Source organism: Tachyglossus aculeatus, chromosome 16, assembly GCF_015852505.1.
Source record: "Tachyglossus aculeatus isolate mTacAcu1 chromosome 16, mTacAcu1.pri, whole genome shotgun sequence".
Taxonomy (NCBI): Eukaryota; Metazoa; Chordata; class Mammalia; order Monotremata; family Tachyglossidae; genus Tachyglossus; species Tachyglossus aculeatus.
In genome coordinates, this window is record NC_052081.1 from 29,651,278 (window position 1) to 29,676,882 (window position 25,605).

The following is a 25,605-nucleotide window of genomic DNA, read 5'->3' on the forward strand; positions in this document are numbered from 1 at the left end:
TTTATGATTATTTTCTTTTATTTGCCTGTTGGTTTTCAGATATGGAAATTGCAGTGAAGTCTTTCTAACTAGATCTTGCTAATTACAGTAAGAATAATAATTACATTAAGGGCTTTCTATGTGTCAAGCACTGTACTAAGTGTTGGGGTAGAGATAAGATAATTAGATTAGACACATCTGTGTGTCCTCTTGGGCCCCACAGTCTGAGGGAAGGAGAACAGATAGTTTAACACCCGCTTTAATATGAGGAAACTGGGCTACAGAGAAGTTGTGATTTATCAAAGGTCACAGCAGTTGAGCTATGGAGCCAAGATTAGAACCCAGGTTGTTGAACTCCAGTGCTGGAGCTCTTCCTTTCTACTAGACCACACTGCTTCCCAAGAATAGTACTGTGTTTGCAGTTTGTTGTGGTGACCAGGAAACATGTCCTATTCTCATCCCCGTATCTTCTTTGCACATATAAGACACTAATAGTATTTCTACTACTATTTCAATTCATAGATCTCTTTGCTTTTAAAGTTTAGTATAGCACCGATACCTACATACAGCACTTTTTCCTATTCTCTGAATGAAAGGAAAATTAACTGTAGTTATATTTCAATCTTTTATGTTCAGTGCCCTTTCATGATTTGTTTTGATTTGTTTTCCTAGGTAGTTTTATTGGTACATTCTGTAGCCATGCAAGAGAGGCAGTAAATCTTGCTAGCCAAGATCTAGGTTGAGAAGAAGCTTTGCAGACTCCCTGTTACCAGCTACTAGACGTGTAGAATCCATGTGACTCTTGATAGCCTATGGAAAGTATTTAGTTTCTGTGAATCAGAACTGAGAGTTGTGTTTTAAAATGACATCTTCATTTACCCTTTGAAGGCAAAGCCATGTTTCATACCATCTGAGGTTCAAAAATGATCATAAGAAAATTTAAAATCTTGTTCTAGCAGCTACTTCCCACCAACATCAGTATCTATTGAGCCCTCCAACAAATTGCCTGATTAAAAACTGAAAAAAAATATCAGTTTACTGAAAAATGTAGAAATTGCTTGCCAACACTGTTTGCCTTGGTGCAGGGCATTGCATTAAACTTCTGGGAAAATACAACAGAAGAAAACACAGCCCCTGAGCACTAGGAGTTTGCAATCCAGGAGGAAGGAAAGGCATAAAATAATATACATGGGAGGAAGAGGTGCGTAAATAGCATATGTAGAATGATATGTACAGTAGTGCGACAGGAAGTAGTGAATGCAAAAGTGCTGGTGTGGTGGGTGGGACTTGGAAAGAAGAAAAATGATTTGAAGAAAGCCTTCTGGAGAAGGTGGGTTTTCAGAATGGCTTGAAGTTGGGGAGAGCTGTGGTCTCATGGATTTGAAGGCAGAGAGCATTCCAGGCAGGGTGTTTACCAGGGGTTGGAAGTGAAAGTGTTAAGAATGAGGCACCCGGATAGGGTGAACTTCACTCAGAATGAGGCACAGTGATAGGGTGAACTTCACTCAGTAGATAAGATCCATTGATTGGGAGGAATGGAGTGGGACCTGGGATGTAGTAGAAGAAAGTGGATAAATAAGATGTGTGCTTAAAGTTAGTAGGTCAGGAGTTTCTGTTTGATGTGTAGATAAATGAGTAACCCTGTCCACCCCCTGTCTTAAACTCTGACATCTGTTTATTGGAGTTCCCACCCAGAGAGATACTTAAATTGACCAAGACTTAGAATATGAAAGCTCATAGAGTCACTGTACCACCTTCCCTTTACACTGTTACCCAGTGAAACATTTTGACGCTTTCCTTGATCTTCAGGAACTATATGCTTTCCTCATAAGTTTTCCATCACCCTTGTCTCAGTGTTTCAGCAGTGACTCTTTTGAGGAGAGTGAGTTTAATGATCTGTAGAAAGTCAGTTGTAGCACAGCACACTCTCAGATTTTACTAAAAATCTGTGTATGGCCTGACCTTTTTTTTTTAGATTCAGCTACATTTGACTGCATGCATTTGTGCTAGTTTACGTTGCTCAACTTTCCATACTTGTAGAACGAATGCCTTCCTGCTTTAATGTAGCTGTTTTAATAAAGAAGTATATTTGTTTTTCTTTTGGATTCATCATAAAAGCTGTCTTAAAATCAAAAGCAATATAGTTTTTTTGCCGTTTTTTGCTATGGAATCTTTCATACAAGCGGGTGATATGTATTATGTGCATCTGTGTTGGAAACGGGTGCCGCTCTGGTTATGGAAATGGATCCCAGTTGGTATTTGGCAGAATGGGGTGGGGAATGGTAGAGGCAGAAACAGGAGACAGAATAAGTGAAGAAGATTGGAGTCTTCTTCACTGGAGGAGCAGCAGGGAGAAGGAGGAGAGAGAGGCCAGGTTTAAGAGTCTGGAGACATAAGACACAAGATAAGACACAAGATGATCTGCACAGAAGAGGGCAGATCAGGCCCTAAGAGAATGTAATCCATCATTCATTGCTACTTATTGAGCACTTATTGTGCACTAAGCACTTAACTAAATGCTTGAAAGAATACAATAGAGGAATGCATGGCCTAATCGATAGAGCAGAGGCCAGGGAGTTAGAAGAACCTGGGGTCCAATCCCGGCTCTGCCACTTGACTGCTGTGTGGTCTTGGGCAAGTCACTTCACTTCTCTTTGCCTCAGTTACCTCATCTGTAAAAATGAGGATTAAGACTGTGAGCCCCAAGTGGGACAGGGACTGTGTCTAATCCAGTTTGTTTGTAATAATAATAATAATAATATTTGTTAAGTGCTTAATATGTGCCAAGCACTGTTCTAAGCCCTGGGGTAGATATAGGGTAATCAGGTTGTCCCAACATGGGGCTCACAGTTTTAATCCCCATTTTACAGATGAGGTAACTGAGGCACAGAGAAGTTAAGTGACTTGCCCAGAGTCACACAGCCAATAAGTGGCAGAGCCGGGATTAGATTGTATTCACCCCAGAACTTAATACAGTACCTGGCACATAGTAAGCACTTAACAAATACCACAATTATTATAATTATTATAATTACAATAGAGTTTGTAGACATGATCCATGACTTCATGGAGTTTATAATCTAGCTGGGTAGAAAGACATTAAAATAAATTACAGGTAAGGGAGGCAGCTGACTATGGGGATATTTGTGGGTGGGGTGGGGTAAATACTTATATGCTGAGAGGAGTAGGGACTCGAGTGTACAGGTGACTCAGGAGGGAAGTGGAGAGATTGGTCAGGGAAGGCCTCTTGGAGGAGATGTGATTTTTAGTAGGATTTTGAAGGTGGTGGGGAGTGGTTGTCTGTCAGGTAAGAAGGGGAGGGAGTTTCAGGCCCGAAGGGGTGTGAGCAAGGGGTCGGCCATGAGAGATGAGACAAAGCACAGTGAGTAGGTTGGCATAGAGGAATGAAGTGTATGGGCTGTTGAACCAGAAGAACTGCTGGAGTAATGACAGGAGTTAGGAGGCAGGGATAAGATTAGGGACACACAGGCCCTTCCTGGATATTTCTGCTGGTCCAAAATCAACTCTTGAAATTCTGATTATTTATAGGCACTATTGCATCTAATTATCATATCCTTTGTGCTTGAACATACTGCTGGAAAATTCACCTTTGTGAGCTGTCCAGTGGTCTGCCAGGAAGAGGGAGACCAGTATTTCACTTTCCTGTTGCCTGGTGGTACACCAGAAAACCCTTGGCCTTGCCTACTTCGAAACACCATCCCTCCCTTGGAATTGCCACCATGATAGGGAAGGGAGAGCAAAAAGGCACTGGGACTTGGATCCTAGGCTGTGGGCAGTATACTGGGAGGAGTGGGAAGGCAACAATAGGCTTCTTGAAATGCCTGCCTTTATACAGAATTGATTAGGGAATCAGTAGTATTTACTGAGCACGTATTGTGGGCAGAGAACTGCCGTAAGTGCTTGGGGAAGTACAGTACAAAGATTTAAGGGCAAAACTTCCACTCTTTAACCCTACAACTCCTAAGGGGAGGCTTGGCAGTAGGCTTCTGAGACCTTGTAGCCCACTAAATCCACATAATTTAAAACAAGGTCATTCTTTTTAATTATCCATTTAGATGGAAGTCTTTTTAAAAATTTAGTAATGAAATAAGTACAATACATTTGAATGTAAGGCTTGTTTTTTGCTCTTGAAATTGAAAGACATTGTTAAGGGTAGGCATTGTTTTTCATTGCTCTTGTCAACTCTTTCAGAGCTATGAAAATGTATGCTTTACCTTGCAGTACTAGTAATAACGTTTATTGGGTACTCATTTGGTGCAGTCCATTATTTTAGGGGCAAAAAGATAAATTGACTCAATCAGTGTGGTATTCATTTAGTGCTTAATGTGTGCAGAACACTTTCTAGAGTACAATAGATTTGGTAGACACATGTGTTTTTGACCAGTTGCCTACAGCTGATGAGCTCCAGTAAGAGCGAAACCAATTCCCACTCCACTGAAACAATTTTGAAGTGTGAATTGGTCCTGTAGTACTGTCATACAGAACACTAAAACTAAAAATCATTTAATTTTGGAAAATATATGTTAGTTTATTGTGCATGTTGTAACTAAAAATAACTTCCATATCAGGAAAGTTGCCATAATTTTCATTTCAAAATTGTTATATATATTCCGCAGCATTGGCAATTCCAGTAACTTGCAAGAATTTTGCCCTATTGCAAGGGTAGGTCTGTTGATTTCAGTAACTACTTTGACTCTGTCAATATGCCAGGCCCATATTACCATATTCCTTAGATTACTCCTGTGTCATTCCTTCCCCTACCCCGGAAAAAGAACAGCTGGAATTATTTCCTTCCAAGTGACTCCTAGCATTTTATTTGACAATATTCGTATCCCTTTTAATTGCCCAAATAGGGTAAGCTATGTAGAAACTAAGAAGTATTTATTATTTTGTCTCTCTAGAGGATTATAAATTGGCATTCTAAAAGTAATATTTGGATAGCTCAAGATTATAAAATGTTCTTATTAATGTGGAGGGGTAGGATGCAATTTAATACATTTTGTTCTTTATAGTTTGAAGAAACACATTTTCAGGGTAACCTTAATTTTTATTGTAAGTGGTGTTTTAAGTGCTTACTATGTAGCAAGCACTGTGCTGAATTCTGGGATTGATACAGGATAATCTATCAATCAAGAGTACCCAGAACTCACAGGACTCAGAGCCCAAGGGGTGGGAAAATGGGTATTTAATTTCCATTTTACAAATGGGAAATTGAGGTGCAGAGGAAATACACGACTGACCCAAGGTCACAGAGCAGATGAGTGGTGGAGTCGGGTTTAAAACCCAGGTCCCCAGACACCCAGTCTGGTGCTTAGTCCACTAGACCATGCTGTTTCTTATTTTCTAAGAATTAGGAACTGTAGTTTTTTATAAAGATCAGAAAATGCAAGTGCAGAAAGGCTGTCTTATTTTCATTTCTATGATGAAGTTTTCATCAAGCAGTGTTTTGTAGCTTCTCTGTTTTGTGCTATGGTTCGAGTTACTGGGAGAACTTTACATTCAGTATCACACACTGACTGGCATTGCATTGCATTTGAAGTCATTTCAGAGTGATTTCTGGGAAATTTAGAAGAGGGAGTGTCACCCTAACAAAACCACATGTACAAGTAGATAAACCTACATTGCTGTTAGAGGGTCTGATGTGACCAAAGGTGTTTGGCCAGCGAGGTCCTTGGTACTTTCCCACATTCCAAGTGGGTTCAAGTGCTCAGCCTTAAGTACTATTTCTGGGGATTTCAAGTCTCGGAAAGAAACGCTTGGCATAGCAAAACCACTCCAAATATTTTTTTTCTTATCTCTCACAGTTTGAAGGTGAGTGGAAGAATTGTAAAGTGGTAGGCCATACAATGGCAAAGGAAAATGCAAGTTTACAGTGGTAAAAGGGTAGGGAAGCTGAAAGGTGAATAACAGAAGGGATGGATGGTCAGAAAAGGATTAAAATATTATGTAAAAGGATAATTTAAAATGGACTGGTAGTGACTACGTAATATTTTCTATATTCTCTAATACCTTTCATCATGGAAAAATAAAGCATTTCAGAAATCATAGCAAAGTAGGAAGAGCCCTTTTGCTTAATCCTTTTTAGTGAGACAGTTTAGTAACATGACTTTCATAAATTGTGTATAGCTGAGTTAAACTCTAGCCACTGGCATCATCTCTGTACTTTAGCCATGAGACAGATCAGTTTTTAATTGCATTTAAGAGAAACTCAGGAAAGGAAAGGGTTCCACTGGGAACCCTAAGTGGATTTTTTAATTGTTTATAAAATTGTAAAAGCTAGAAAATCTTTTGAAATTAAGCTCTTTCTGGGCTTTTTCTACCAACTAAGTGCTTAGTACAATGTTCATCACAGGGTAAGCGCATGGTATAGTGGATAGAGCATGTGCCTGGGAGTCAGAAGGTAATCCAAAGTCTGCCAGTTGTCTGTTATGTGACCTTGGGCAAGTCACTTCACTTCTCTGTACCTCCATTACCTCATCTATGAAATGGGGATTGAGACTATGAGCCCCATGTGGTACAGAGACTGTGTCCAACCCGATTTGTTTGTATCTATCCCAGTACTTGGTACAGTGCCTGGCATATACTGAGCGCTTAACAAATACTGCAGTTATCCAATACCACAGTTATCCTCTAGACTGTAAGCTCGTTGTGGGCAGGGAATATGTCCGTTTATTGTTATATTGTAGTCTTCCAAGTGCTTAGTACAGTGCTCTGCATATAGTAAGCTCAATAAATATGATTGAATTGAAGAGCTAGTAAAGAAACTGAAAGAGAGGCCCAGAGAGATAGGAAGAAAACCAGGAGTGAGCTGTGCAACTAAGATTAGTTAATTGCAGGAGGAGAAGGGAGTGGTCCCAATGTCAAAAGCAGTTGCTAGGTCAATGAGGAGTAGGATGAAGTAGTGACTCTTAGATGTGGCAAGAAAGTTACTGGCAACCTTGCAAAATGCAGCCTCAGTGGAGTGAGGAGGGTGGAAACCATTCAGTCATTCATTCAATCGTATTTATTGAGCACTTACTGCCTGTAGAGCACTGTAGTAAGTGCTTGGAAAGTACTATTCAGATTGTAGTGGGTCAAGAAAGTAGTTGGAAGGGGAGGCAGCTGGGTGTATACAACGCATTCCAGGATTTTGGAAAGGAATGGGAGGGGGAAAAATATTACAAGAACTGGAGAGTGCAGTGGGCTCTAGAGAAGGATTTTGTAATATAGGAGATAGCTGAGAGAGACTTTGCCTTCTAACAGCAGAAAAAGGACCTATCCAGGCTGAACAATGCTATCTAAAGCCTCAGGAGAGCTTCCATTGATGGATTTCAGTACTTTGGCAATAGTGGAGTCAGTCGATCAAATCATATTTATTGCACATTTTCTGTGTGCAGAGCACTGTACTAAGCACCTGAGAGAGTACAATGTAACAGTATAACAAACACATTTGGGAGGATTGAGTTCCATATAAAGATTGAATTTAAAATGGGCTGTGGTACACAGAGCAGTGTAGGGTCATTGGAAAACCTTTTTTCATTGTTAATATCTCCCCTTAGGGCCTTAGCATCATGTTGGGTATGGACCTGGAAATATATTTTTATTCAATTTGAGATTAACTCAGTATGAATTCATTAAATCAGTTGCAAATAATCACAGTAAATTGAAAAATCTAAGTAAATTGAAAAATCTTTGTTGAATCCAGTTGTACAGTACTGCAATATGCTAGTGTGATTTGATTCGATTTTTATTAGACTTTATGCAGAGAAAACTGAATAATAATAATAATAATAATGGCATTTGTTAAGCACTTACTATGTGCAAAACACTGTTCTAAGTGCTGGGGGGGGGAGTACAAGGTGATCAGGTTGTCCCACGTGGGGCTCACAGTCTTAATCCCCATTTTACAGATGAGGTCACTGAGGCTGAGAGAAGTTAAATGACTTGCCCAAGGTCACACAGCAGACGTGGCGGAGGCAGAATTCGAACCCATGACCGCTGACTCCAAAGGCCGTGCTCTTTCCACTAAGCCACGCTGCTTCTCTAAAGTAATAGTTGTTGTACTCGTTAAGCACTTAATGTGTATCAAGCACTGTTCTAAGTGCTGCGGAAGATACAGGGTAATCAGGTTGGACACAGTTCTTGTCCCACACAGGGCTAATAACATAAAAGGGAACTGGGTAACTAGTTATACTTTTCATCACTCAGATCTGGGGCAGGTTGTTAATAGTGGCCATACAGTGGGTCACAAATCCAAAATGCCTTGCTCCCTCGATGGTTTGGGATCTTTTTAATGTCAGTGTTTCTGATTAATGGATACCTGGAAATGACCCCACAACAGTGATGTCAGGAGTTCACAAATCCATATGCTTTCAGATTTGCAGATGCTAAAACTTTTCCCTGTGTGATTGTGGGCTGGACAGTGGTCTGGCTTTGGCTTCCCTTCTGCCCGGGCACAAGGGGAGGGCTCATTCCATCTCTGCAAAACACTTTTTGGGGTTTATTTCTGATACCAAGATTTTATATCGATGTGTTACCATAACTGTTCTTTGGCCCTGAAACCCTTTCAAAGTTGTAAACCCTATTTTTATAGCTACCACTGATGCAGGATGAGAATGGAGTTTCACCAATGTGGTATCCACTTAAAAAAAAAAGAAAGAAGAAAGACTTCAGGAGCTAGCTCTGATGTTACTCAATAATAATAATAATCACAGTATTTGTTAAGCGCTTACTATATGCCAAGTACCGTTCTAAGTGCTGGGGTAGATACAAGGTAATCAGGTTGTCCCACGTGGGCCTCACAGTCTTAATCCCCCATTTTACAGATGAGTTAACTGAGGCACAGAGAAGCTAAGTTGCTTACCCAAGTCACACAGCAGACAAGAGGTGGAGCCGGGATTAGAACCCATGACCTCTGACTTCCAAGCCCCTGCTCTTTCCGCAAAGCCATGTGGCTTCATCCTTCTCAGTCCTTTTCATTGACTCTTCCTCTGTCTTCCACCCCCTAAAAGCAAGTGTTTTCCCAAGCTCTATTCTGGGAGTTAACCCTCTTAAGTCCATACTTCACTCTGTTGTCTGGATCATTTTTCTCAAATGTCGTTCTGCACACATTTCCTCGTTCCTCAAAACCTCGAATAGTTTCTCATTAAGCTGAAACTCCTGACCACTGGCTTTAAAGCACTCAGTCAGCTCTCTGTCTCCTCCTTATCCATTCTCTTCTCCTAACACCCTAGATCACATTCTTTGCTCCTTTCAAGTTATTTCCTGTGCATCATCATCCCCACAAGCTGCCAATCTCATGCCCTTCCCCCAGCCTGGAAACTCCATCCTTCTTCAGATCCAACAGACCCCAAATTTTTCCTTCTTCCATGTCCCTCTGAAATCACATCTCCTCTAGGAAGCTTTTCCTCATTTATTTCTAACCTCCTTAGGTTATATCACCAGCTACCACTTTAGCATTTCTTTGCCACCTAAGCACTTAGACTTGCGCTATTTATAAAGCGCTTACTATGTGCCAAGCACAGTACTAAGCGCTGATATGTACAAATCTTACATAGTCTATTACGTAAGCATTAATATCCCCTTTTCTGCCTCCTTTCTTTCTGTAAATTATTTTAGAATCTGTCACCCCAGCTAGTCTGTAAGCTCCTTGAAGGCAGGAATACGTCTCCTAACTCTACTGGACTCTCCCATTGCACATCTCTTCACTTGATAAACATTCAGTTCAAATTATTGATCTAATTTGCTTTTGCCTTGCATAGTTGAAATGGATAGTATCATTTGCCCAGATACTTGCTATTTTCATTTCTAATTTAAAGCCTAATGAACCACCAAATAAACTTTCCCTAATTCTTGAATTCATTATGGGGAAAAAAATAAAATAGCACCCAGGGAATTAGGAATGCAAAAGAATAATCCTATCGCAGCCTCCTGCTTCTTCTGCCCCAATACCATCTTCCACTTTCTAACCATTCCTGAAGGATTTCTCTTTGGTGCTGAGGGAGTGAAGTTTATTTCGCCAGCTCTGGTTTGTAAGGTGCTTGCAGGCAGGATCTATCCCACTGCCACCTTCAGCCTGGATCTCCCCTCTGCAGCTGTGACTGGAGAAATAGTGAAAAGCAGTTTAGTTTGAGGTGCTGATGTGAAGCCAGGCTGTGGCCACAAAAGGCAGGAGTAGTGTTTGTGTGGCCCATCGGGACGTGGACTTAAAGATAAGTGGGCAGTAAGAGGAAATGCCACAAGAAGCCTGGGCATAGAAAGAAGAACGGGGTTCCTGTAGCAGGATTTCTGGTGGGGTCAGTCCTGTAGTGATTGTTCTGCCAGTACTCTTCCACATTTGAGAATTTTGGTGGCACTTGCGGTTAATAGGCAGGCACCAAGAACTTAACATTGTGCACAATTATAAAAATATATTTGGAGATTTTTTTTCAGTTTGAATTTGTCATCATTACCTTTTCTCTATTCACAGGGAAAATCAAGCAACATTTAACAGAAATAGAGTAATCGGTGGCAGCCAGCATGTCAGTGACAGAGAATGCACCATCTAGTTCATCCGATGAAAACATTGGCATAACATTGGAAATGAAAGGAAGCTCCAACCATTGTTTTTGTGGAGATGAAGATGGCAGCTTAGACAGTGATTCTAAATCATTGTCATCAAATCGGGATAATATAACTGCATTTAATGTAGTTGCAAAAGATAACCTAACTGAAGCCCAAGAGGGTGACTCATCAAATCATAGTGGAAGTGAGGATTCTTCCAACCTGGTGGATCCAAATTCAGAAAAGTTGGAGAATGTGGTTCACTTTCCTACTGGAGAATTTGAACAACTGTCAAAAACAAACAGAACAGAACAGTCACTCACAGAAATATTACAAGAATTAGGATCATGTAGGTTTTCTGAAAAATCTAATGAAAAGATTTATTCAGGAAGTCCTTACGATACAGACTGCACCAAGCAACTTATTTCAAAAATACAGAATGTCTCCCCTCATGAGGATTTGTTAGAAGAAATAGAAAGTGAGCTTTTATCTACAGGGTTTTCAAATGAACATAAATTTCCAAATGGACTAAAAAAGGGCGAACATGCATTAGTTGTGTTTGAAAAATGTGTGCAAGACAAGTATCTGCAGCAGGAGCATATGATAAAGAAGTAAGTTAACTTTTTTCTGAAATCAGTTTGAACATGATTGACATTAACATTTTGGTTAACAAAGAATATAGTATTGAAGACTGTAAACTTTTACAAATGTTTGAAGTTTTAAACTTCAAAAATAGGAAGCAGTGTGGCTTATTGAAAAGAGCACAGACCCGGGGTTATAGGACCTGAATATAATCCCAGCTCACCCACTTGTCTGCTGTGTGACCTTGGGAAAGTCACTTAACTTCTTTTTGCCTCGAATACCTCATCTGTGAAGTAGGGTTAAGTCTGTGAGCCCCAGGTGGGGCATGGACTGTGTCAAACCAGGTTAGCATGTCTCAACCCCAGTGTGTAGTACAATGTCTGGCATATAGTAGCCCGTTGTTGGGTGGGCACCGTCTCTATATGTTGCTGATTTGTACCTCCCAAGTGCTTAGTACAGTGCTTTGCACACAGTAAGTGCTCAATAAATACGAGTGAATGAATGAATGAATACAGTAAGTGCTTAACAAATACCATTTTAAAAAAAGTAACTCAAAAGCTTATTGAAGCTTAGTTATGACAGTGCCATGTAGAATTACCTTGACTCTATTTGGGAAAGAAAAAAGTTAGGAATATTTAATCGTATTAGATGCCTTTGTTCCTATGGGATGTTAATGAATCTGTTAATGAGATATTTTTAATGATGAGCGTTTATGTCCTCTGGGTTTGAAAAATTAATTTCTGATTGTCAGTCATCTTTCTTCAAGAAAATTAAAGGTCTGCCCATCATTCATAAAGATAATGCAGATTTTTTGTTACAGCCTTGAAGAAACACAGATTGGTAACAGTAAAAATTCATGGTCATGGAGCAATCTGCCATCTTAATCCTATGGAAAATCAGCAAACAGTATCAGAGGCACTGTTAGATGTCAAGTAAACTATGACATTCAAACACTTAAGCAGAAGCACAGTAGTTTTATTTGATTCTTGAGCCCCGTAGGTCAGACAATCAGCAGTATTTATTGAGCATCATGTCCAGAGCATACTATGCTTAGAGGAGGCCCAGTAGGTAGATTCAAAAAAATTCACAGTAGCCCCTACAAAAGTGTTCCTTATCTTCTTCCCTTCCAATCAAAAAATCTAACAGAAGAGAAAAGGAAAACAATATGAAAGGGACATTATTTTATTGTTGGTAAATTATTTTAGTAGTTTTAAACATTTTTGAGACCTTAATTTTAGTGCAGTTCTGGTTCAGTACAGAAGCCTTGGTAATCATTCATTCAGTCATATTGAGCGCTTACTGTGTGCAGAGCACTGTACTAAGCGCTTGGGAAGTACAAGTTGGCAGCATATAGAGATGGTCCCTACCCAACAGCAGGCTCACAGTCTAGAATCCAGTTATTACAACTGTTTCCACTTTGAAGTTGCTAGATATTGGTACACTCTTTCTGGGGTGTTGAACTGAATCTAATTTAACACTTATGTTCATAGTTAGTAAAGCCAAAGGGCCCCTCAAGTAACCTGCATGGCAGGAACTGGGGAGCAGAGGGGAAAGGGCTGGGGGAAGAGCCTCATTGGCAGGAGCTATGATGGGGGCACTGGCTGCCGAAATAGAAAGGATAACATGAAATCACTAGGAATCTTGAGGGAGAATTAGGGAAAGACCATAAGCTGGAGACTCAGGTATCCATAATTTAGCAGGAGAATTGGGAGAGACCTGGGTTAGCCAGCCACCTCTTTCCCTGACCTTGCAGTAAATTCTCTCTATAGCTCTCACTCAGCACTGCTGCCTCCTCCTTAGCTGCCTGGAAGTGGGGGTTGATTAGCAAGAAACAAGAATTTCCGAAGACTAATATTCTTGCTGTGTTTATAGATGAGACGATTGTAGCTTCCCCATAGTGGCTGTGAATTAGAGTATTCTCAGCTGCACCTCTGGAAAGCAAGAATAGAAAAAAAGCCTATTGAATTATATGTCTGTTGGGTTTTTTTATTTTGGGGTTACTCTGACTATTATATATATCCTTTTTCGTGTGTAGGTTGATTAAAGAAAATAAGAAGCATCAGGACCTTATTTTAGAAATATGTTCAGAAAAAGACAACCTAAGAGAAGAGTTGAAAAAGCGATCCGAAACAGAAAGACAACATCTAGCCATTATAAAACAGGTAAAGAGATAAACAGGTTCTGATGCTGAATTTTTAAAATCACAATATATTATGGAATCAAGAGAAAAATATAAAATGCCGTTTCATTGTGACTGGTTGATTTTTGTGTAGATGTTAGTTTTTTTATCGTATACTCTTTAACCCCCGGTTAGTGGAGTATACTGACTTTGATGTTTTTGGGTAAAAATGTAGTATTTCATGTTCATTTACTTTAGGTAACTATTATTTAATACCAACCTAAGAATGAGTCTTTAATTTTATATGGTGATTAGAATTTTATGGACTTACATTTTAGCAGTTGTTTTCAAAATAATAAATAATAATAATTTTGGTATTTGTTAAGCACTTGCTATGTGCCAAGTACTGTTCTAAGCGCTGGGGGAGATACAAGGTAATCAGGTTGTCCCACATGGGGCTCACAGTCTTAATCCCCATTTTCCAGATGAGGTAACTGAGGCACAGAGAAGTAAAGTGACTTGCCCAAAGTCACACAGCTGATAAGTGGCAGAGCTGGGATTAGAACCCATGGCCTCTGATTCCCAAACCCACACTCTTTCCACTGAGCCACACTGCTTCTTTAAAAGGTTCATTTAAGGAGATTGGTGCAAGTAATGCTTTAATAGCAGATAACTTCCTTCAGACTTGCTTTAGGAAGTTCCTGACTGAAGATTTAAAGATCTAATTTAATTTGATAACTTGAGTTACTGTAACTGCTCTGATTCATTAAAATCATTTTTATGATTTTTAAAATGTATTTTCCATTTGAATTGTGAATTGTGACCACTTAAAGTTTGTAGAGCCATTTCATTTTTCCTAAACGCTATAATTATTTACTTTATTTTGTCTCCACAGCATCCCTGTGAGATAGTAGAGGCAGTTATTATTTTTCCCATAGTATGGAAGAGGAAACGGAGGTTTCATTAAAGACCTTGTGTCTTATCCAGGGATTATACAACAAGCCAGTCAGAGCCCATGTCTCCAAACTCAGTACCCCCTACACCATGCCATACTGCGTCCCCACTTTTGTTACCTATCTTCAAACTTGCAGTGTACTTAAATGGCTCCTAAATCCAACTAGCTATGAATATAGTCTTATTTTGTAATGTTTTGTCCATTTTAGATCACCTTATGTAATTCATGTATTCATTCCTTCAGTACTGTTTTTTGAGTGACTATTGTGTGTAAAGCATTGTCCTGAGCACTGGAAAAAATAGGCAGATGGAAATTAGACATGGACCCCAGTCTCCAAGAAGCCCATAGTGTAGGAATGAGGGGAGGGTTGGTGATGGACACATGGAAAAATGAAACAATAAAAACTGAAAAACAACATAAAAGGCAAGGACAATGACGACTACAGTAAAAGCTCCAAAACATTTTGGCTAAATGAAAAATTATTTATATTAACGTCTTTTCCCCTCTCTAGACTGTAAGCTTTCTGTAGACAGGGAATGTGTCTTTTTATTGTTGTAGTCTACCAAGCACTTAGAACAGTGCTCTGCACACAGTAAGCGTTCAGTAAATGCAGTTGATTGACTGACAGGAGAAGGACTTTGAAGGCCCTAGCATTCTAAAAGTGTGGAAGATAAGACTGCTCCTTCGTCCTCACCCTTCCATGAGAATCAGCATGGCATAGTGGATAGAACCCAGGCCTGGGAATCAGAAGGCCATGGGTTCTAATTCTGGATCTGCCACTTGTCTACTGTGTGACCTTGGGCAAGTCACTTCACTTCTCTGTGCCTCAGTACCCTAGTCTGTAAAATGAGGATTGAGACTGTGAGCCCCACGTAGGACAGGGACTGAGTCCAACCCGATTTGCCCCCTCAGCGCTAGTACATTGCCTGCTGACACAGTAAATGCTGAACCAACACCATAATTATTATTATTATTATGCTGGATAAGACCCGATGTTGAAAGGAGATGGCATAGCAAGAGAGTGTAGGCTGAAATTGTGTGAAGATAACCAGTATTCTAAATTGGGCATTAGCTCCTGTCGTGAGTTCCTGTGGGTGGCATTTATTGTTGCCAGCTTCTGGGATGAGCACCAAGGGTTGCTCCTTGTCCAAATTATAGAACTTCAACTAGCTTTTAACTGTTTTCTGAACTGCACTACTTCTCTCTGCTGCCATTCTGGATCTTAGCCTCCCAAGCTCCACTCATATTGCGTGGCTAAGTGGGAAGAGCACAGGCCTGGCAGTCAGATAACCTGGGTTCTAATCCCAGCTCTGCCTCTTGTCTGCTATGTGATCTTGGGCAAGCCACTTAACTTCTCTTCCAGTTACCCCTTCTGCAAAATGTGGATTAAGACTGTGAGGCCTATGTGGCACAGGGACTGTGTCCAATATGATTATCTACTTTAGCACTTAGTATAGTGCCTGGCACACAGTAAGTGCTTAACAAATACCATTAGAAAAAAAGTGGTACACTGGTGGGTATTGGATCTGGGAGCTAGAAATAGTAGTAGTAGTAGTATAGAGTCCTGGGAAATAATGAATTTCACACCATAACTGGCAGCTGCCATTCTGGAACCAGTGTGTCTTATTCTTTTCCACATACCACTTTCAGAAGAACTTGGCTATCAAAACCCACCTCTGGTCTTTAAAAACTTTTATATTATAAAATAACTTGGGATACATAAAATCATTTTCATATAATAATAATGGCATTTATTAAGCGCTTACTATGTGCAAAGCACTGTTCTAAGCACTGGGGAGGTTACAAGGTGATCAGGCTGTCCCTCGGGGGGCTCACAGTCTTAATCTCCATTTTTTACAGATGAGGGAACTGAGGCCCAGAGAAGTTAAGTGACTTGCCCAAAGTCACACAACTGACAATTGGTGGAGCCGGGATTTGAACCCATGACCTCTGACTCCAAAGCCCGTGCTCTTTCCACTGAGCCATGCAGCTTCTCTGTGTTCATGCAAATAATTTAGACCCATTTTATAATAATCATTGTGGTCTCTAAGTGCTAAGCACTGGAATAGATACAAGTTAGGTCAGAAATTGTCCCTGTCCCATATGGGGCTCACAATCTTTAAAAGGACGGAGAACAGGTATTGAATCCCCATTTTACAGATGAGGGAACTGAGGCACAGAAACATTGTGACTTGCCCAAAGTCATATAGCAGGCAAGTGGCTGAGCCATGATTAGAACCTAGGTCCTCTGACTCCCAGACCCATTGCTTTTTCTACTAGGCCACATATTTCTTGACAGTAGCATAAAATCTTTCTAAGTTTAGCAGCTATGAAAATATTTTGAAATAATATAGAAAGCTAGTGTCTAAAGACATAAAGATGTCCTCATGTAATTGTGTTTCCAACTATTCTACATGTGCAATACTGGAATAAACAAAGACTAGTATCTTGTCCCTGTATCCTGGCTTGAGTGAGTGTGTGGGTATTTGTGGATTGATAAATTTTTTTTAAAAGAAAAAAACAAAAACAATTTAACCATTGCACTTGGATCTCTGACATTTGGGTATTTGGTGTTTAACCCCATATACCTTTACACCCTTAAACCCCACAGCACTAGTCTATATGTCTATAGATTATAAACTATTTATATTAATGTCTATCTCCCCTATAGACTGTAAGCTTCTTGTGGACCGGGAACAAGTCTACCAATTTTGTTGTATTCTCCCAAGCGCTTAGTTTGGTTCTCTGCACATAGTAAGCGCTAAGTAAATACCACTGATGAGAATGATTAATAAATCCATCCATTTAATCGGTTCTAAGGCCAGAAACTTAACCAGTTTGATAGGCTGTTTTAGCAGGACTTTACTCAAAGTTCTTTGGTAATATTTTCTTTACAGTTAGAAGCAAGAATAGAGGAACTCAATAAAGAAGTGATAGCTTCCAAAGATAAACTTGTCACTCAAGATACTGCTGCCAAAAACACCATTCAGCAATTGCATAAAGAAATGGCATTTCGTATGGAACAGGTATTATGACTGTGGTTGTTTTGATAGTAATGATTCTTACCCTGATTAAATGGTTTTACACCTTAAAGTGTTATATGCATTTTCCAAGGGCATTATAATCAGTTTCTGAGGTACAAATTTAAGTGGATATGCGATTGGGATCCAGAAATTCTTTCTGAGTTGAGAACAGTAGATAATGAATTCCTAGCTAATTAAGATGTTTAACAAGCTTATGTTGAGCCATTTTAGCTACTGAGATAATTGGCTTTACTTTATCTCCACATGTGTTTTATTTACACAATTTTTTTCTTCTGTGTGTGCTCTCAGTAAACTCCTTTAGACAGAAAAGCAAAGCTGCTGTTTCATTTTCCTGCTTTGTCCAATTTTGCATGAAACAGCTGCTAGCAGTTTTATTTTCTTGAAAAGTAATCTTGTGCCCCAAGTCTAAAACTAATTGTAGATATTAATTACTCATCACCTTCTCTTTGTGGTAGCAGTCCTCCATTTTAGTTTTCAGGTGATGAATATGCTTTGCCATTAATACTCCAGTGTGGATAAATTCTATTAAAACATTAATATAGCAAATTTAATATTCAAATATGGAAAGCATTTCATTTCCATGCTTAGTTTGATTATATATATAAACCAATTGTAATGTTGTAAAACTAGTACTAACTGAAAATAATTTAAAATTAAGGTGAACAAGAAATGTGAAGAGGCACGCCAAGAAAAAGAAACTATGGTAATGAAGTATGTGAGAGGCGAGAAGGAATCACTGGATCTTAGAAAGGAGAAGGAAATTCTTGAAAGAAAACTCAGAGATGCAAATAAAGAAATTGAGAAACAAGCTAACAGAGTCAAACAACTCTCTCAGGAGAAAGGAAGACTGAATCAATTGTATGAAATAAAGGTGCAGTTTGTATTAAAATTTACCAGTTTCTGCGCTTCAAGTGAAGCATAACTTTGTTTTATTTGAGAATGTGTTTATATAATGGTATAAATGAAACTGTAGAATTTTGTAGGGGCGGTTTTCCTCCCAGCTTTAGATCTAGGGGTGAGGTGGTGATTTTGTAATTTTAGTGAATAATTTTACTTGTTAAAAGTCTTTGGGGGAAAAGAGCATTAATTCCCCATCAGAAAAAATCTGTTCACTTTCTAATTTGGCCTTGTAAGAAACACACATTCCATATCACTTTGCATTTGTGGAAAGGTTTAAAAGCTGGGAATATTAAAAAAATAGAAACATAGGTTGGTGTAGAAAGCAGAAGCACAGAGTGGCTCGCAGCTCCCTCTGGTAGCTCTGCCTCCCCTCCTCCCCTATTTGAATATTTGAAGAAAAAACCAATAACATGATGTAATAATTAGGATGGATGTGGTAATGTGATATGTACTATTTTTCTTTTAGAAATATACTTTGAGGTTAAAGTTTGTCCATGCAGAAAAACACTTTCCTTTTATTACCTCCTCTCTCAAATAATTTTTTTTTCCTGAGGTCCCCACTCAATAGTAATTTCTCTTTTTTAGTGTGACAGTTTGAATACTAATTGAATAATTTGGGCAAAACTAATGCATTGCATGCCATATTTTGCATGTGTCATCATTATTCCTGCCTACTAGGGGAAAAATGGTATAAAGTATGCAGTCAGCAAATATAATAGAAAAGAGCCTTTTAATCTTCTGAATGCATCTTTAATATTCTTTGATTTGTTTATTTTGCTGCCCTCCTGTGTCATGAGTGTAAAATTGTTCTTCTTTAAGGTATACTGTGTTGTATTTTGGTCGATTCAAAAGTACTGTCCAGCCAAGACTTTTTATAACAAGAAGGTTGTATTCATGCAAAACCCCTTGTCAAGGACAGTTCACAGTGTAGTACTTATTGCTTCCAAAGCATTGTACATGTGCACATGCTGTTCTTTCTGACCCTGCAGCACTCTGTCCAGACATGTACAGTGCTCTGCACACAGTAAGCGCTCAATAAATACAATTCAATGAACACGCTCACACTCTCATACCACCTTATTCTCTGACAGCGTACTAACTAAATCGTGTTGTGAAAGCATAGACTATGATAGAACTGGGTATTCATATTGTCTTTCAAATACTGCAACTTTAAAAAGATCTAGAGTAGACCAACAAAAATTAGTAAAAAGGAGGCAAATAAAGCCTCATGAGAGAAGTGTAAGGAATTTGAATTATTTATACTGGGGAACAGAAAGCTTTCAATCTAGGAAAGGATTTTGACAAGCCAATCTCGATTATTCACAGATGAAATGAGGCAACAAATTTAAATTGCAAAAGGAGGAAACCCTAATTTTTTAAAGCACAATATTGGAATAAGCTTTGAAATGAAAGATTATGGCAAAACTAAATTGCTACCACTACCAAAGGAACTTGTTGAACCTTTCTTTTCTGGAATTTTTTAAAGATAGAATATTCTGCAGATTGAAACATTTGAACCTTAATATGCTGACAGTGGGCATGTGCGGTAATGAATGGGATGGGTGCCAGTTTTTTGGCAGAATTAGTTGCCATTGCCACTCTCAGATTTAAATTGCTGTTCACCTGGAGTTCTAGACTATCTTGTCTCCCATTGCTGATTTTCCTTAAAAAGTAATTTTCCTTAATTTAGTCTCAAATGGAAGTCTCATAATGATCTTGGCAGTAGCTTGATATATTCATAAAAATAGTAGTAAAAGGTAGGTATCTGATTTTGTTTTGTGTGTAATTAGTTATTTTGTATTTTAGGAAGGTGAGGCTACTAGATTGAGCCGAGAAATGGAGAAAGTGAAGGAAGATATCAATTCCCATGTCATCAAAGTAAAATGGGCCCAAAATAAATTAAAAACAGAAATGGATTCACACAAGGTGAGTATAATAAAATTAAAATAATTTGAAGATTGTAATATAAACACTTTCACAACAAAGGCATAAGTGGTAATGATGTAGTCACTTCAATTTCAATAAGTGAAGTAAGCCAGTATTTTGATCTTGAGAAGAAATTCTAAATCCCTGAAAGCAGAAAGTAATGTAACACTAAGGTTTTGTTGAGTTCTTTTTGGAAATATTACCTCATGGTATATATTTCTACTTCAGAATAATAAAATGTATCCCACACTTTATTTTAAATTATTAAATCTTATGAAAGTATTTTGTTTAAAATATGAGTGCACATAAAAGTAACACATAAGTCTTTGGATTTTAATGGTATTTGTTAAGCACTTACTATATGTGCTTAACTTACTACTTGTACTAAGCACTGGGATAGATAATGGCAAATCATGTTGGACACAGTCCATGTCCCACATGAGGCTCTCAGACTTAATTCCCATTGTGCAGATGAAATATCTGAGGCACAGAGAAGTGAAGTGACTTGCCTGAATTCACATAGACAGGTGGTGGACCTGGAATTAGAACCCAGGTCCTCTGACTCCTAGGCCCATGCTCTTTCCACTAGACCACACTGCTTCTCTCGATTTGTTAAAATGTAAAAGCGTGAGGTCTAGAAGCTTCTTACTCTATTTTTTGATATATATTTAAATGGATTTGTATTGTGCATGTTCTACTATTAGTATAGATTTAGGAGGAATAATAATAATGATTATGTACTCCACATTATGGCCACCCCACAGTACTTCAAACTAGGAACACATCCTGCAGCATTTGCTGGCATAGAACCTACCCTCCTCCACCTTCTTTCCCCTCCTCTGGTGCTCCCAGAGTCAGGGGTGAAATGACCCTGAATTAAAAGGGGGGGGAAAAGGCTCCAAGGTGGGTGACAAGGGAGACGAGAGGAGCTTGGTCTGAAGTCAGACATTCGGTCATCCTGGGGCAGGGAAAATCTTTCCTTCCCTTCCTCTTCTAAATGACATCATTTCTGTTTGATGAATATTAATGATGTAATATGGAAGTCAAGTCCATCCCTTAAAGCGCTTTTCTGGGAGGAACCCCTAACCCATCCCACCCTGTTCCAGGGTCATTGCACCCCCATTCCAGTCCCTGTTAAAGGAGGTGCCACTATCACAGGGCTGGATCCTTTACATTTTTAACTGCTTCAGCCCCATTGCGACCTGGAGCAGTTACTCACTCATCATCCTAAAATGATCCTAAGAGGAGGGCATTGATTTCAGGAGGCAGGAGGGGCAGGGGACGGGAAAATTCCTAAAATCAGAATCAATCAATCAATCAATTGCCTTTATTGAGCGTTTACCATGTGCAGAGCACTGTACTAAGCACTTGGGAGAATGCACTACTATTGAGTTGGTAGACACATTGCCTGATCACAACAAGTTCACAGTCTAGAGGGAGCTCACAGTCTAGAGTCGGGGAAAGAGATTAGGAGTTCAGGGAAGGATTTACAGTTAACTTTTACTTTCTTGTATGGCCCAACCATGGTGTTGGAACTGATTCTAGGGTAAAAACTAATTACATGGGCACTTAAGTAACAGCAAACACCACAGTGCAGCTGCATTGTCAGGATACGTAGCCTACTGCATCTTGGGTTATCTGAATAATGAAAGCTACTAATAATCCTCTTAAATCCTTTAGAAACATTCAATCTTTTGTTACATTGTAATTTCAGACTTATTGCTCCCTCTGCCTTATTTAAAAACATCTAAAATGGTTTAAAATTTTCACTCAATTTATTGATTTTTCTGTTGTAGGAAACCAAAGATAAACTAAAAGATATAACACTAAAATTGACCCAGTCAAAAGAAGAAGCAGATCAGATACGGAAAAACTGCCAAGATATGATAAAAACGTATCAAGTAAGCATGATTAATTTCACAAAGCAAAAAGAAAATGTTTATCTTGTATTTTGAAGACCAAATGAGTTCATGAATTTCTAGTAGGATCAATCAATGAAAATTATTAAGTTCTTAAGATTTTCACAGGTGTTTTGTGGGGGTAGGGGCGGGGTGGGAGGTTACTTGATGTTCAAAATAATTCTAAGAAAATATACAGAGAAAATGCATGCCATGCTGCCTCTCAAATTGTGAAATGTTGTTTTCCTAGTGGGAAGCCTAATAACTAAACCATATTTACTTATTTGCTTTTCATTTCATCTCACTAGGAGTCAGAAGAAATTAAATCAAATGAATTAGATGCAAAGCTTCGAGTCACAAAGGGAGAACTAGAAAAACAGATGCAAGAAAAATCTGATCAGTTGGAGGTGATTAATTTTATTCTTCCTGAATTGTTTCTCGTTCAGAATACAGTACTTTAAACTAAAGCATCCAGCTTGGTAAATTTGGTCCTTTGACTCACACTCCCAAACACCTTTGACTAAATAAAGAGAAGTAAGTCCAGTGTCATTATGGAACATGGTACATTGAGATGTTTTGAATTTTTAAAGATGCATCATGCCAAAATAAAGGAGTTGGAAGACTTGAAGAGAACATTTAAAGAGGGTATGGATGAGCTGCACACACTAAGAACCAAGGTATGTTAAGTGTGGTAGCATGAGACACTAAAGTCATATTTAATTTTAGACCCACAATATCTTAAATATATTGGGACAGTATAAAATGCTTGGTGCTGGACTAGTAATTTTCTTGTAGCAAAGTCAACTCCCTTACAGAGGATCAAATTAATTGCACTTGGTTTCAAGCTTGCACAAAAGTGTTTTTTAACACTTGTAAGAATACTAAACCTTTGAGATAGTATATAGATCATTTTGGAGACAATAAAGCTAATGATAATTTGGTTTTTGAGTCCTACTAATTTAGAGGAGTCAAAATCTTGGAAAGAATTGTAAAGGCGAAAGATGACGGTGAGGCAGAAGAGGCCTAAAATTCTCCTGAATAGGCCAGATCTAGTCACAGAAAGGACCATTTAACTCTCAAAATATTTAACAAACTAACTCTATGTTTTGAACTTATCTCTTTGTAATTCACCCTTTGATGTGAAATACACTGCACATTCTAAAAATTAGTTTTCCAAGATTGCCAGTGAACTTATATATTGTGTGTAAAATAGTTACAATTATTTTGTAGCAAATAGCCTGGAAATTTTTACCAGAGTACAAAGGAATATTATTTACAGTTTAACTAATCTGTAATGTTCATTTGTTAGGTAAAGTGTCTAGAGGATGAACGATTAAGAACAGAAGATGAATTATCAAAGTACAAGGAAATTATTAATCGACAAAAAAATGAAATTCACAATTTACTGGATAGAGTGAAAGTTATAGAGCAGTTACAGGAACAGCTTCAAAGGTATTTAAAATCCTCAAATATTAAATCAATCAGTCATATTTATTGAGCCATCTTTGTGTGCGGAGCACTGTATTAAGCGCGGATCTGCCCCTTCCTCTCCACACAAAATAGTAACCCCCTTAGCCTTAGGTCATGTCATGTCCCCGTTAGATTTCTGTCTCAATCTTCTTGCCTCCAACCTCTCCCCATTCCAACCTCTACTATATGCTGCGTTGTGGATCATTTTATCGAAATGGTGCTTGGCACAAGTCTCTCCACTCCTCAGAATCCACCAGTGGCTTTCCACCACCCACTGCATCAGGCAAAACTCTTCACAGTTGGCTTCCAGGTTCTCCACTCCACCAACTTGTCCTATTTTATATATTGGTTCTGTTTCCCCAGCTTGCACTTCTTGATTCCTGCCCACCCTTTTAACGGTTCCTCACTATTGAATCTCCTGTTTCCATCCCCTTATGCTATTCCCTCGGACTGGAGGTTATTCCTCACCTCCAAGTCCACCACACCTCAGCCACCCCCCCAAACTCATCTTCAAAGCCCTCCAAAACTACCACCTCCTTCACAAAGCCTTCCCTGAATAATTAATCCACAACAACCTTATCTCATCAACCCTACAATCACTCTTGGCACTTATGTGTTTTATTCCCATCCTCAGCACTTATGCACATTTTTTTTTATTTTCACGTTTGTATTATTTTCTCTTGTTTTTCACCCTGATATAATTGAGCTATTTTCTGTTAATATCTTACTAATCAGACTTTATAAACAGTTTTTCTGCCCATCCTCTATCTCCATTTGATTATAAGTCCCTTGAGCACAGGGAACGAGCATCTTGTTTCTGCACTCCCAAACACTTCGCACAGTAATCTGCACTCAAGTGCCCAATGAATACTATGGATTGGTTGGGAGTGCACAATAGAGGTGAAAGACGTGACCTGTGCCCTTAAGGAGCTTGCAGTCTAATGGGAGACACACATAAAGCCATATGCAGATAGGAAGAAGAATTGGAAAGATAAATGAATAAGTGGTCAAATAGAGTGAGCCCATTGTTGGGTAGGGACTGTCCCTATTTGTTGCTGAACTGTACTTTCCAAGTGCTTAGTACAGTGCTCTGCACACAGTAAGCGCTCAATGAATACAATTGAATGAATGAATTATGTACAAAAGTGCTAAAAGTGGCTCTGTGTGTGTGTGTATGGTGCATGTATATTGCAGGGGAATTGAAGTGTTTTGGAGGTAGTTGGGAGGATATGACTTGGGGAGAAGAAAAATTTATCAAGGAAAACTTCTTGAAAAGGAGTGGGATTTCAGGAGGGCTATACAGACAAGGAATGCTGTGGGCTTGTGAATTTGAAGTGAGGGAAAGGCAGGAGACAGGAGGAAAGTCATGTGAAAGGGTCAGCAAGAAGAACTGGGAATGAGACTCAGGAAGAAACCAGGCTAAGCAACAGGATTTCTCTATTTTAAAGGTATTTTTTAAGAACACGTAAACACAAGTACCTTTAAATGAATCACTTTGGTAAAATCAATAATGATAATAATTCTGGCATTTGTTGAGTGCTCATTCTTTGCCAAGCACTAAGATCAAGGGTAGATACAAGATAATCAGACCATCCCATCCCTGCCCTACATGGGCCTCACATTATTTCAGTCATATTTATTGACCATTTAGTGTGGGTAGAGCATTGTCCTAAGCACTTGGGAGAGTACAGTACAGCAGAGTTTGAAGACAAGAGCTCACAGTCTAGAAGATGAGCTTACTATATCAACTGTGTTGTCTTAAAACTCTTTTTATCCATAAGTTCCCTGAGGACGTCTGTGATGCCACATGCTCCTTACAGTCTTTCAGCAACTTAAGCAATAGTAACACCTTTCTTTGTTTTGCTCACAAGAGCAAAATCTCTGTAGGGGGCATAAGAAGGCCACAGAAGAGCAAGCAAGTGCTAAAAAGAAAGGAGAACAGCACTGATATATTTAATGGATTTGGTTCTGCTGGCATGCTAGGTTTCCAGCAAGAAGCAGCTTGGAACTTTCATCTTTATTTGCATGTCTCTCCCACCACTCCCATGTAGCCCCCACAGAGAATTCCAAACCCCACTTTAAGAAACTCTGCCCTAAAATGATCAAGCATTGTCATAAATTTAATCTAAAATTTTAAAATATTTTAATAAGATTCTTGTCTTTGTTTCCATTAATTGGGCATTGTAAAAC

The 25,605-nt window shown here is 38.9% G+C and overlaps 1 protein-coding gene across 1 annotated transcript in view; it reads left to right on the top strand.

The window, feature by feature from the left end:
* The window catches only part of CCDC186 (coiled-coil domain containing 186), a 41,397-nt gene that overhangs the window by 4,198 nt on the left and 11,594 nt on the right, over positions 1 to 25,605 (top strand). Inside the window, exons 2-10 of the mRNA XM_038758571.1 lie at positions 10,448 to 11,132; positions 13,139 to 13,265; positions 17,075 to 17,203; positions 17,880 to 18,092; positions 19,928 to 20,047; positions 21,844 to 21,948; positions 22,254 to 22,352; positions 22,536 to 22,622; positions 23,255 to 23,397. Of these exons, the coding sequence (XP_038614499.1) occupies positions 10,498 to 11,132; positions 13,139 to 13,265; positions 17,075 to 17,203; positions 17,880 to 18,092; positions 19,928 to 20,047; positions 21,844 to 21,948; positions 22,254 to 22,352; positions 22,536 to 22,622; positions 23,255 to 23,397 (1,658 nt within the window). The 5' untranslated portion in view covers positions 10,448 to 10,497. The remainder of the gene's footprint in view (positions 1 to 10,447; positions 11,133 to 13,138; positions 13,266 to 17,074; positions 17,204 to 17,879; positions 18,093 to 19,927; positions 20,048 to 21,843; positions 21,949 to 22,253; positions 22,353 to 22,535; positions 22,623 to 23,254; positions 23,398 to 25,605) is intronic.